We start from the raw sequence: 13,580 nt of genomic DNA, 5'->3' as shown, positions 1-13,580 counted from the left end.
TCGGCAAATACCTCAGAATGGTTGATACAATATTAGCTCTTTACACTGAAGCTGCCAAGCATGGATGAGTCGCTGAGAAGTAGTACTCTGAAGGATCGTTCAAATACAAAGGTTGAGCACCATTTCTGCGATATAAAAGATTGAAGCAGAAGGTTCAACGATGAGCTGGAACAGATCACTATAGCACGACACCCTCCTGCAAAACCGCATAATCCAGACGGATGAGTCTAAGTCAAATCCAAGCTCGACATCGTTGCCTTATCCGAATAGCTCGAGAAGCTTCAACAACCTTTCGCTAACACCGTCACCAAAGAGCAAAGCCTCGCCATGCCACATCCACTACTTTGTCAACAGCAAAGGTATCCCATATCATCAGGGTCAAACGTACTCTAGATTTGATGGATTTGTTTTGACCCTCAAATTCTAGAGTCGACCTTTTACTTTGGAGGAAACCAGAAAACCCTCCAGCCCAGTTCAAGAATAAGCCTGTGGAAAGTTACTTCTTCAAAAGCAAAAATATCTCATATCATCTCTTCTTCTTTTTCTTTTCTTTATCCTTCATGCTGCCTACAAGATAGGGAGAATGAGAATAATCAGCCGGAACTCGAAATCAAACTTCTGATCTGGGACTGATTGCTTACCTTGTATGTCACCTCTTTCGGCAGATCTCCTAGCTCAGTGACTTGGGGACTCTTACTACATGGTTTGTATCGCGCTTGACCAAGCCTAAACTACAAGTAAGCTTCAAGTGAAATTGATACATTACCTTGTGCATCTCCACCGATTAAAGATACCACCCCTAGATGAAGGAAGAGTACTTCAGAAAAGATGCCACATATACCTATGAGACAAATAAGGCAAGTGAAAACGATACCATACTTCGATACTTAGAAGTTTCGTGATTACTCAGCGGCTTGGATCTTGTAAGTACCCAATCGAGGAGCTTCCCTCACTCGGGAACTTAGGGGAGCACTGTTTGTACCATACTTGACTAATCCCAAAACTACCAAGCACCGATCAATGTTATACCGTCAAAGACCCAGAAGAGTTCCCCTCCAACCGGGAGGCCAATCACAGCGCGACACGTGTTGACATCAGAAGCCAATCATAGCATGACACGTGTCAATATCAGAAGCCAATTACAATGCGACTCGTATCAATGTCAGAACAAAGCTAGAAACTCTCTTCTATAAAAGGAGATCATTCTCTCACAAGATTTCCTAATGTCATTTGTACTAAATCATTCACTAGTACTCACTAAATAAGAGCTTGAACCTATGTACTTGTGTAAGCCCTTCATAATTAATGAGAACTCCTCTACTCCGTGGACGTAGCCAATCTGGGTGAACCACATACATCTTATGTTTGCTTCCCCGTCTCTATCCATTTACATACTTATCCACACTAGTGACAGAAGCAATCTAGCGAAGGTCACAAACTTAACACTTTCTGTTGTACCAAAGTCCTCACTGATTTTGTGCATCAACAAATTGGATTACAAAACCAATGTTTATGATCACACCATGGAAGTCTTGTTACAATATAGAATAGGTTATTAACTAGAATGCATCACAAAATCACACAATGTTATATTACAATAACGTATAACAGTGTTACATTATAACGTTAACATTCAACATCAGTATTACAAAAAAATTTAAAGTTATAATCGTTCGAATTTAACAATCGTAATTCATAATTAATTCCACATACAAACGATGATTGCATTATACTACCAATTAGAAAATACAAAGTATGTCCGCAGTCAGCACTTGCACTCCAAACAGAGGAAATAGTTATTGTTGCTCTAAGAGATTATTGTAATTGCAGTTAATTGTAATGGTTTTCTTGTCTGAGACCAATTCCATTGATTGGACAAGTTCAACTCATTAATTTCGACCTTGGTTCTCCAAATTCTCCAAATTTGAAAAAAAAAAACGCACACACACACACAATTGGTTGGTTTATCCAGAAACATAAAACATATGCACATTTTTAAGTTGTGACTAAGGGGAAGTTTTTTATTGTGATCGGTTCATGGATAGTACACTACGTGTTTTTATATAAGTGGTGAGAAATTTTTTTTTTTAAGTTATTAACTTTTTAACATACATATCCTACTATTTATATAGTGACACGTGATGTACTATCCCGTGTTTCTGTCACAGTGAAAGATCTCTCGTGATTAAGTGGTTGAAGGGAAGAGCCGGGTTTGATGGAGCAAATGATAGATTTGTCTGGTCAAGACTTCAAAATAATGGTACCATCTACTTAAATATATGTATGCTATAAGGTTCATGAATTTCAAAATCATTGAAGCATTATTTTCTTGATGAACAAGTTAGGATGGATATGTTTGGTCAAACAAAATCGAATCACAAGATCATTGCTATGTTTAGGGGGAGGATTTTCATGTCTGAAGAGTTTTTAATTTGAAGTATTTGTTAGATATGAGATATTAAAAATCCTTTCATGACCATTTCAAAGGAAATGTGACAAGCATTTCTAATTTTCTTATCTAATATTTTGTGATCCATTTCATAGTAATTCGATATTAATTCCTTTTGGATTTGGAAATCTCTTGAGACATTGAAATCCCTAACCCAAACATAGCCTAAAGTATGTTGGGAGAAAATTGTGGAGCGCATTTTTTTTAAGCATGGGGACATTTCATTCTATGTGTTACCCTTCTGTGAAGGTTTTTATTTTATTTTTATCCAAGCGATAGTCTATCAACATTCAAATTAAAGGGTACCATAAAACTTATGTGAATTTAAACAATATCAATAATCTATTTCTTTTATGAAAAATAGAAGAAAGAACAAATGAAACATTGTTTGATACAACGATATATTTACACTAATAGTAGAATAAATTAATATAAAATTGGTTATTCATGATTTTCAAATTTAAAACCTCCTACTATACTCTAGTACAAGGTAAATGAGTACCTTTTGGCTAATGGCTTTTTCACTTTCGACTGATATGACACGTCATTGATGACGAACTGTTTTGGAACAAAGCTAAGCCCTTTTGTTGAGCAAAAAGCAACTTCAATCATCTTGAGATTTCCTTTTGTCATCTCATGTCAAATTATGGATGGGCCAAGAATCGGAAACACAACCCTAAACCAGTTCATTCTTCAATTAGGAAAACCCTAAGCGATCACAAGAGTTCGTAGCTCTTTCAGAAATGAATATTATCAGTCTCAGATTGATTCGGTACACGGGTGGTTGATCAAGCTTTTGTTAAGACCTCTTTTCCCCAAATATTAAAAAAAAAAAAAAAAAGCATGGATACCATCGGAATTGATTTCACATTGGCGTGTTACACCCTTCGAATGGTTCAAAAATAAAGCATTCGAAGACGAGAATTTAGATACTTGCCATGGTGGTTATGACAATCTTCTCCAACCTAAGCAAAGAGATGCATTTCTTATACTGGAAGCCTATTCTGTATTCTGGTTGTAATTTTTCCCTTTTAGGGATGGACGACGCTCCCAAGGGACATCACCCAAGACTAATCGTCCTATTTCCTTCAAGAAGACCGCTTTCTTAAATGCGCTCCCGGTACAAACTCTCTTCCCTTTTCGTAAGAGCAACTCCACCCATGGAGTTTGCTCGGGGGACAGGCTCCAGGAAAGGGCCCGAGGGCCAGTGGGAGGAGGTCCAGCGTTGAAGGGCCCGAGTGAGGGTGGGAGCCCGAGTTGTAGGCCTATGGAAAATTGACAGGCCTGCTGCCCGAGGGGGGAGGCGTCATGCTGACGCAAGGGAGAAAAAAAAAACCATTTTTTGTGTCAAGCTGGGTCCGGCCTTTTTAATTTTTTTTTATCTATATGCATTATTTTCACTTTTTCTGATAGGTGTTGTATTACAGGAAGAAAAAAAAACCATTTTTTGTTTTCATCATTACTTTCTTGGCAAAAGAATTAAAGATATTATTTTTAGATACAATGACACGTGGCGCAACGAGAACGATTTAAAAAATCTTATCCGAAATTACAAATAATTTTATTTTGTATTATTTAAACAAACAAAAAAAACTAATATTTTATTGCCTATTGCCAGGGGGAGGGCTCCAAGGGTGGAGATGCAAATGACAATTACTGTTTATTAATGGCAGTTACTATTCATTAAAGGCAGTTACTGTTCAATGGGTGGATTCAATAATGGATTGTCAGGGAGAGGGCTCCATGGGTGGAGTTGCTCTAATGTCGATTAGTATAAAAAAATATAACTTGTAATAAGGAAGAAATAATAATGGCAAAGACTTTGTCTCCTCTCCTAAAGAAAATAAAAGACTTTGTCTCCTAGCTGGTACTACCCCTCGGTCTTGTAACTTACCACCCACATCTTTCTCTATTTATGACATTCAAGAGTGAGGTTTGGCAATTTATTAGATAAGACCATGTTTATTTAGTAGACATCATCCTTTGTCACCAATGATTTTCGCTAAAATGTAAAGGGAATGACTATTTTCGTATAGAGTAGTTGAAAGATAGCCCATGCGGTAAAAATGCTAGGATTTAAGATTAAAAAGTGAAAATTTCGTCAACTTCCCGTTAATTATTAGTACATAAAGGCTCATAAGTAAGATTTAAAAAGATAAAGTTAGCCTCATATGTAACCTTACGTGCTAATAATTAGTGCAGAGTTGATTTTAGACCTAAATTCTAACAGACATCACCATAGAGGCTTAAATCTTAATTTTTTTTTTACCATATGAACTATCTTCCAACTACTCTATCATTCCGAGAACTAATAATCTAATTAGGCATTTTGTCTAACTATGGTTGAAAATAAACGAATGCAAGAACTCCTCTTCTATATAGAAAATCACATGCTTTTGTATAAACTGTTTTTGAATTAGTCTGAGGAGGAGAAGGCGGCACATGTTTTCTATAAACTTTGGTTACTCTTAAAGTAGCAAAAGACCATTTACAATTTAAAGAACATATTTAATTGCATAATACGCGTATTTACTGTTTCAGGCAAATAATTATTTTACCCTCGCCGTCTTATTTGTCGCTTCGAGTTGTCAGATATAGCCGATGGACCCCTCTCTCTCTCTCTCACTCCTCTCTCTCTCCTTCCTGACTTTCTATCTGATACTTCAAAATTGGAAATTGACGATTGTATAAACACTCCACTCTTTTGCCATTAATTCTGCGCACGCCCCGCTCTTCCCAACATCTCTTCTCTCTCCCAATAATCTCAACCCTAACAAAAATTAAGAGAAACATTCTCCCAACCCCACAACCAAATCCAACACACAAAAAAGCCCTTCTTCTTCTTCTTCTTCTTCTTCTTCTTCTTCTTTCTGTTCTTGTTGGATTTAATTGTTGGTGTTTTTCTTCACTGTATTGTGTTTTTCCATATGTAATGCATCAGAAGAAATCAGAAGCTCAGATCGGAACAGAAAGCATTGGCGTCTCTTCCGATTACAACCCAATCTCAGCCACTGCCGCCGCCGCCGCCGCCGCACCACCGCCATCGCCGCCTTATTCTTCCTTCTCCTCGATTTCCCACCAATTCAATCACATCTCCCAATTCCCTCGCTACCCATCTCAACATTTTCCCCACCATGACCCCCCAATCCCTCAAACCACACCTTACAAGCGACCCCTTTTGACCCAAGCCCCCTCCTCCCTCTCCAAATCCCCGACCCTCCACAAATTCCCACCTCCGCCGCAAAAACCACCTCTCTTTTCCCCTTCCATCGCTGCCAAATCCACCTTCTTTCGCCTCCTCCGTCGCGTTAACCGCCTTCGCCGCCTCCTCCTACTGCTCTCTTTGCCCTTCTTTTACTTCCTGGTCTCTCACCCTAGCCACTCTTTCTTCCTCGACTTCCTCTCTGCCTTCGCTTTCTCCGCCGCATTGCTCTTCTCCCTCAATCTCGCCCTCCCCCGCCTCCCGTCCATACGGCTGTTCCTCGCCAGGTCTTTCCCAATCAAGCTCAAGACCTCCTCTAGGCCGCCGCTCCCGGTGTTTTGGTCAATCGGGTCGCGGCCCAAAGCCGAAAAGAGAGGGAATTCGGGGTGTTGGGTTCAGGTTTACAGCAATGGAGACGTGTATGAGGGTGAATTTCACAAGGGGAAATGTTCAGGAAGTGGGGTGTATTACTATTACATGAGTGGGAGGTACGAGGGGGATTGGGTTGATGGTAAGTATGATGGTTATGGCGTCGAGACGTGGGCGAGAGGAAGCCGGTATCGCGGTCAGTATAGGCAGGGCCTGAGGCATGGTTTCGGGGTGTATAGGTTTTACACTGGGGATGTTTATGCAGGGGAATGGTCTAATGGGCAGAGTCATGGGTGTGGAATTCATACCTGTGAGGATGGGAGTAGATATGTTGGGGAATTCAAGTGGGGTGTCAAGCACGGCCTTGGTCACTACCATTTCAGGTAACTTTGCCACTGATTTTCGGGATTTTTGCTCTATTATTTTGTTGCTTATGTATTTTGTTATTGCGATACCGATATTGTCTTATTGATGTTGTTTCCGCATTGTCTCTGAAGTTTTTTGGTTGGTCTGCTCCTTGTTTGTGATAAGATTGTAAAACTGTTAATTATGGATTGTGCCACTTGATGTAGGTAGATTTTTGCATTTTACTACTTCCCTTTGGTTTTACTTTAGGGAAAATTCTGGATTCATAAACATCATCAACGGGATTCAGTTCTTTTGGTTAAAGTTTGTAGTAGGACTAAAATAATAATGGGCTTTCATCTCTGTTGTACGTAGGCAAGTGAGATGATTGTTGCTGGATATTCTGGGCAGCAAGTACTTTAGGCATTGGGTGTTAGGATTGTTACTGTTGGGGAAAAAAGAATAAGAAAGGATGCGAATAGATTTAAATAAACGGATGTGGGTGATGCTCGAGGGAGTGCAACATATTACTCCAAAAGATCATGAAAGTGGAGATGATTTCTAGGTAGTACTAGGGTTGTTCGCTTAATACTTACAGAAATGAACGGCATAAGTGGTGGAAAAACTTACTGTCTAGTGCTTGAATTACGCAACTCATCCCAAGATAAGATTTGTGAACAATATTATAACCTTTATTTAGCATGGGACGCTAAACTGTTCCTTGCTTATTTCTGACCATGTGTTTTAAGGAGAACAGTGATATATGTTGATAATGAAAACTTATATACTGAGATCATTTTAGTTCACCTTTCATCATATATTGAGATGCAGACATGTTTTATTAATGGGCAATTATTTTTGTGTTTGGTTTCGACCTTATATATGTAGGGCTATCTCTGTTGTGGCTAAATAGAAACCTATTTGTAAATGCGCAGAATTTATTTTTGACAGAATTTCTGCTTTTTTTTTCTATTAAAAAAATTCAGAAATGGTGACACATATGCTGGAGAATATTTTGCGGATAAAATGCATGGGTTTGGGGTCTATCGATTTGCAAATGGGCATAGGTATGAGGGAGCTTGGCATGAGGGTAGAAGGCAAGGGCTTGGTATGTACACGTTTAGAAATGGGGAAACTCAAGCTGGTCACTGGCAAAATGGAGTCCTTGATGTTCCAAGCACACAGAATGCAAATTTTCCTGTATCTCCCGTTGCTGTTAATCATTCCAAAGTACTTAATGCGGTTCAGGTACATACTATTTACATAAAATATTTGTGTTTACCCTCTGCTTTTTTCTGTGGCATGCATTTGTAGCGGATGTTTAACAATTTTGTGCCCTTAGTTGGTTTGGCCATTGAACGGTATGGTTGGTCAAGATGTTTATAGTTTTTGGTGCTCACCATATCACTTTGTGTCAAGTTAAAGAAGATTGCTGAAGCCAGGATCCTAGAAAAAATTACAATTGGCGTGACTTAGAATTCATTCTAGCTCACAATTGTAAACTGTAATATTTAATGAATTTTTGCATGATTATGTTTCATACTTTTTGGCAATGAAAGAAACACATGTAGCACTCATACTCTGCAACTTCAAATAATCCTTGATTTTTTCCAGTAATCACGTTCTTAGGGAAGCAAGAAATTGGGTTGACAACTATTATAACACTGAATAGCCAATGGTATTTGTTGTTAATCTGTTTTATTATTCTGTGTTATACTTACAATCAGGAAGCAAGAATAGTGTCCGAGAAGGCCTATGATGTAGCCAAGGTGGATGAAAGAGTGAACAGGGCCGTAACAGCAGCTAATAGGGCAGCAAATGCAGCTAGAGTGGCAGCAGTGAAAGCTGTCCAGAAACAAATGCAGCATAACAGTAGCAGTGACCACATGCCAATTCAAATTGTATGAAAATCCCAATGAGGACTTATTTATCCATGCAAGTTTGCGAGGTGTGAGAACAAGAGGAAGTTTTATGGTTTCCCTTCTCCGGCAGCTTCAAGTTTTAGGTTCGTGTACTCTTCGGCATCTTGTGTTGAGATGATGGTCCTTCTTTAAACTCATTTATGGGGAGTATCAGAGTTTACATCTATATTGTTTGTTAGGTTGTGTGTGCATATAGGGAGAAAGAAGGGGGGGAATGCTGGTCGGCATCCGAGTACTTTACTAATTTTTCGCTCTGCAATCTTAGCGCGTGTTGTGTATAGATGAGGTAGATGTAATATATAAGTTGTGTCCAGGTAAAACCTCGACGCAGCCAGTGTTGTATGTTTACTTTTTAGTATTTTAACAAGGAGATTAAATCTTCAGTAACCAATAACCATTGTACCTACGCATTTTAATTTTTTTTGTCCATGAACATGAGCACAAAGCGAGTCTTTTAATCTTATATATCTCGATTCAATATGGTCAAATTATGCGGCGGCTTCTCAATTTGACATTTGTGTATAAACTTTTCATTTTGTGATTTGAACGAGTTACTTTTGCATTTGCATGTACGAAGGAAAGATTCATATTCATAACGTGCCCGGCCAAGCAATGTTCGGCCGTATTGGGCAATTTAGAGTTGGAAGCGTAAATTTGCTTTTACGTAAGAATGGATTACCACTAGTGGTACGGTTTAAAAATATTCTTCACTTATAAGTGAGATTGTGAGATTCGAAGTTTAACTCTTATCGAGAGTTTGATACTTAATCATGACTAACACATTGTATGACTTAGCCCGCATTCTCCTCTAATATTGTTGAATGAAAAGAGGATACGTGCGTGCGAGAATTTGCTTTGTTTCGAGGGAATCAGTCGTGCGAAAAAGTAACTTGTTTAAACTGATGAAGGGTCAAAAGACTAAAAACCAAGGAAACTAATAAACCTATAGATATAGAAAGAGACCCAAGGGGCGGGGCGGGTCCAGCCGGTTCGGGTACGGATTTTGTAAACTCAAAACGGATCTGATCCAGTCCCTTCAATTTTGGTTACTTTGGTTTTACAAAATTTATATCGAACACGAGACATACTCTTTAATTGACGGGTATTGTTGCGGGCATTGCACTTCGAGATCACTTGCACAAAGACCATCCATGAAAATTCATAAAGACGTCCATGGCAGTTTTGCTTAGCAAATCATAGAACAGGGTTCGAGGTGTGGATATCGTACCTACGAATTTGCTAATAAAAACATACCAATGCAATATCACCTGAAAACGTAACTAACCAAAACAAAGATCGTTTAACTCAGTAACCATTACTCCGCTTAGTCAAAACTAAAGCTCCGCATACAAGTACGTAACAAAACATAAATCAAACTTTAAGAAAAGGATAGATGGTTTCAACGAAAACAAGAGAATAATTAAGCTCTAACTCTCGGTCTGCTCCCTCAGCCTTCGGATGGTGCTCCTAACGGTCACAGCACTAGCAGTACTGCAAAAGATAACAATTAAACACAATTATAATCTCAGTATAGAAAGTCAGAAAGACATGACAAACAGAGCCTATCAATAGAAGGTCCATACTTCAGTGTGTAGGCGCCTCCGGCTTTCACTTTGCCACAATCTTTGCAACCCCAAATTCCAACAGCCTTACGCTTCACCGCGTACTGCAACCAAGCATTTTTATTACAAGGGTTGCATTTCTAAATCTAACTTTTCATAAGAAAACCAGAATTTAGATAGTAGGGTAAGTACCTTCCCACAGAACTCACAGAAGTACTTGCTGTGCTGAGAGACTTCCATCTTCTTGATTTGCTTCCTCAGACTAGCACCATATCGGGTGCCTGAACCGATACAAAATAAGTAATTCACCATTATAACGTAAACATGTAAAATATTGTAACCATTTGATCATGCCAACAACAAATCATCCCTGTTTACTAAATAGTTTCTAGAAACAGGACCCCACCAATTCAAAATCCAAAATTTTCTTTGTGAACCATGTGATTGTGTTACACAATGATTATAAACATCGAAAAAATAATCATTAAACCGTTTCCCCATAATCCTTCATTTCACCACAAATTCAAAAAAATATATGGGCAAAGAAAAAAAAATGCAAAAGGCACATACCGTACTTCCCAACAATACCCGCCTTCTTGGTTCTCTTAGTCTGCAATACACACGAGGAAATCAAAGTGGAAAAGTGAGGGAACAAATTCAAGTTCATACTAGAATGATTTAGATAAAGAAAAAAAAATTACAAAACACAACGATAACACTAAAGTTGTGCCCTGCAAGTAATGAATTTCTTCGAAACCATAATAGAACACAAAGAACAAGGCACATAAAAGGGTTAACACGACAACTCTTTTTAACTCCAAGTATCTACCTACAATGTTGTAGGTAGGTAAACAATTGGAGCTCAAAAGAGTATGGCACCAACCATCTAACGAACTCTCTTGAACTAAAACACATACAATCAGCAATAACAATACAAATAAAATGTAAAGGAATAACTTCCTTAAATTTGCCACAGTTCAACACAAAGAAACCCTTTTGACTCCAAGTCTCTACCTAGAATGGTGTACCCAGAAATCAACAAACAACGACTGCAAGGGGACCGACTATCTTACGAAATCTCTTGAACTAAAACACATACAATCAGCAATAACATTCGACAGAAATAATTAAAAGAATTAATTTCCTTAAATTTCCCGCAGTTCAACACAAAGAAAACCCTTTTGACATTCACACTCCATAAGCCACAGATTATATCTACAACAAATTTTGGGGGAAAAAAATCATGTAAAACCCACCAGAATATTTAGACATTTCACACTTTTATTGATTAATCTAGCTCAATAGCTTTTTGGGTCTCTGTATCTTCCTGTCTTACAATTCCCATTTGAACCCAAAAATTAAAAAAATGGAACAAAAAGAAAATAAGTAAAGCAATATGAGATTTGAATACCAATTTGCAGATCTAATTTGCAGACGCACAAACTTATGCAATATATTTACGAAATAAATTTTCTGTAACACCAGAACTTTTGCAGGGTAAAGGAAACGTACCATTTTGGAAATGGGGACGGAGGAGCTAAAACCCTAGAAATCTCTGTCACTTCCAGCAGCCCGACGTCTACCCTCGTTCCTTTGGTTGGTTTTTATATATGGTGCCTCCCCCAGCGTGCGTTAGGGCTTTTTATTTGTCTTGGGCCTTTTCCTTGGTGGTCCAGTTACAGTCCATTAGATAAATATGCTGAACTGCCGATTTAGTTTATAAATTTTTACCGAGTGAAATTAAGTCTTTAAGGGCTTGTTGGATATCTTATTTGAAAAAAATTATCATTTGTTAAAACATTTCTTGAAAACAATTTTCTTTAAAATTCAAAAGTTGATTGGTTTGCCATTTAAAAGTTTTAAATCTTACAACTTAAACTAGACAAAAAGATCTAAAAAGAGGGGGTCGCAGGAGAGAGGTGGAAAGAAAGTAAGAGATGATTGAAGAAAAGAGAAAGAAGAGAGAGGATCGGACGAGATAGAGAGGAAGAGGATTGAGAGAAATAACATAGAGAATGAAGAGAGCGGATTGGAGGAGAGACGAAAAAGGTAAAAAAAAAAGGAGAGAGAATAAAAGAGAGAGATAGATTTGGAGTGAGAGGGGAGGAGGGAGAGAAAGGAAAAGAATAAGTTTAAGTTTAAAAACTCTAAAAACTCACTTTTTATGTATTTAGAGGATATACTATATTTTTGAGTTAGTCTTGAGTTCAATTTTTGAAAATAGTCATACCAAACAAGTTTTTAATGCCTAAAACAAACTTGAAAATTGTTTTTTAAGTTTAAAAAGTTGAATTCAAGTAGAGTACCAAACATACCCTAAATTATTATTATTATTATTTTTTAAATATAAGTCCCTAAACGCATTACAAACTCCTATTTCATCATTTCTGTTAGATTTCAAGCTTTTCAATCCTATTCCTTTTTAACTTAGGTCATGTGAATTAAGGATGACGCATTTGAAAGGTAAAATCGTCATGACATCGGTCATAAAACACAAATAGCACAAACACCCTTCTCCACATTTTTCCCGGTCAATTTTGCCCTATTTATGAAATTTGTAAAGCTCAATTTGCAACTTTTTAATGAAAAAAATTCGGTATAAACATTAAGGGCTTTCCATTTGGCCATCACAAAGCAAATTTCATGAAAATAATTTCAACTTTTCAACAACAAATTTCATGAAAATAAGTTCATACCATATTTTCTCTACTTTCAATCCAAATGTAAAGTCTAATTCCACATATCATGCCAATTGTTACAGCCCAAAAACCTCGTGTACAAGTCCAACTACATCTTGAAGCCCAATAGTTGTAAAAATGCCACAAGCCAAGCCTAAAGTAAAGTCCTAGGCAGTATTTACAAAATGGGTGTGATATCCACACACCTCATTTTACTTTTCACAAACCTTTTTAATTTTCGGCTGTCGGATCGGATGAATTGAAGAAGATCAACAGACAGAAATTATCAAGGGTGTGTGAGAAGTAAAATGAGGTGTGTGGATAACACACCCCTTTACAAAATCTGTCTTGCGGCGTGTGGAATATGTGGCGTGTGTTGTTTTTGTCTTAACTATCAAGTAAAGTTGGTTAAATGTTTTTGGTTAAATTTTAAAATTTTGAAATCCTTTTAATTAATTTCCTTTTTTTATTAGTTTCTCTTAAAAATGCGAACTTAGTTGGCCGCTAGTTTTTTTATTTTATATTCTGATGTATTTACAATAAGGGTTAAGAGAAGAGAATTGTTATTAACATTCCAAAAATCTCATTCTACACTCCAAACTTTCTATATTTGGAAAACAAAATGCACTTGTGAGGAATGTAGAATGAGATTTTTGGAGTGCCAATAACACTTTCCTAAGAGAAATAAATAACATCAAACTTATTATTCTCTAGATTCGAACATAAGGTTTCACATACATACATATACATACATACATAACATAATATACATACATACATATATACATAACATAACATAACATACATACATAACATACAATAGTAAAAGTTTGATTTTTACTATTTTAGTGTGTAAGCTTTCTACATGCATTAAAATAGATGTCGGGTTAGTATCATACCAGTAGTACAAAAAAAAACAAAAAAAAAAAAAAAAGGAGTTTCCCTCACCTCTCTTCTTCTATGTTTATTTTCCTTGTCCGACACACGTATAAAATGAATAAACAAAGTGATACATTAATTTCGTTACAATTCAATCTATGGCAAATGTTTCTC

General features: G+C 37.3%; 2 protein-coding genes across 2 annotated transcripts; one reads left to right on the top strand and one right to left on the bottom strand.

Moving 5' to 3' along the window:
- Positions 1-5,052: 5,052 nt before the first annotated feature.
- On the top strand, positions 5,053-8,681 carry LOC126627820 (uncharacterized). Its single transcript, XM_050297378.1, has 3 exons — positions 5,053-6,403; positions 7,352-7,613; positions 8,093-8,681. The coding sequence occupies exons 1-3, from the start codon at positions 5,382-5,384 to the stop codon at positions 8,270-8,272; spliced, it is 1,464 nt and encodes a 487-aa protein (XP_050153335.1). The 5' UTR covers positions 5,053-5,381; the 3' UTR covers positions 8,273-8,681.
- An 887-nt stretch (positions 8,682-9,568) lies between these two features.
- LOC126627859 (60S ribosomal protein L37a) lies at positions 9,569-11,498 on the bottom strand. The gene is made up of 5 exons (XM_050297444.1): positions 11,362-11,498; positions 10,420-10,459; positions 10,042-10,130; positions 9,871-9,953; positions 9,569-9,778 (listed from the first exon to the last, which is right to left on the bottom strand). The coding sequence occupies exons 1-5, from the start codon at positions 11,362-11,364 to the stop codon at positions 9,715-9,717; spliced, it is 279 nt and encodes a 92-aa protein (XP_050153401.1). The 5' UTR covers positions 11,365-11,498; the 3' UTR covers positions 9,569-9,714.
- Positions 11,499-13,580: the final 2,082 nt, after the last annotated feature.

Source organism: Malus sylvestris, chromosome 7, assembly GCF_916048215.2.
Source record: "Malus sylvestris chromosome 7, drMalSylv7.2, whole genome shotgun sequence".
Lineage (NCBI taxonomy): Eukaryota > Viridiplantae > Streptophyta > Magnoliopsida > Rosales > Rosaceae > Malus > Malus sylvestris.
This window is presented reverse-complemented; position numbering and strand designations above follow the sequence as displayed.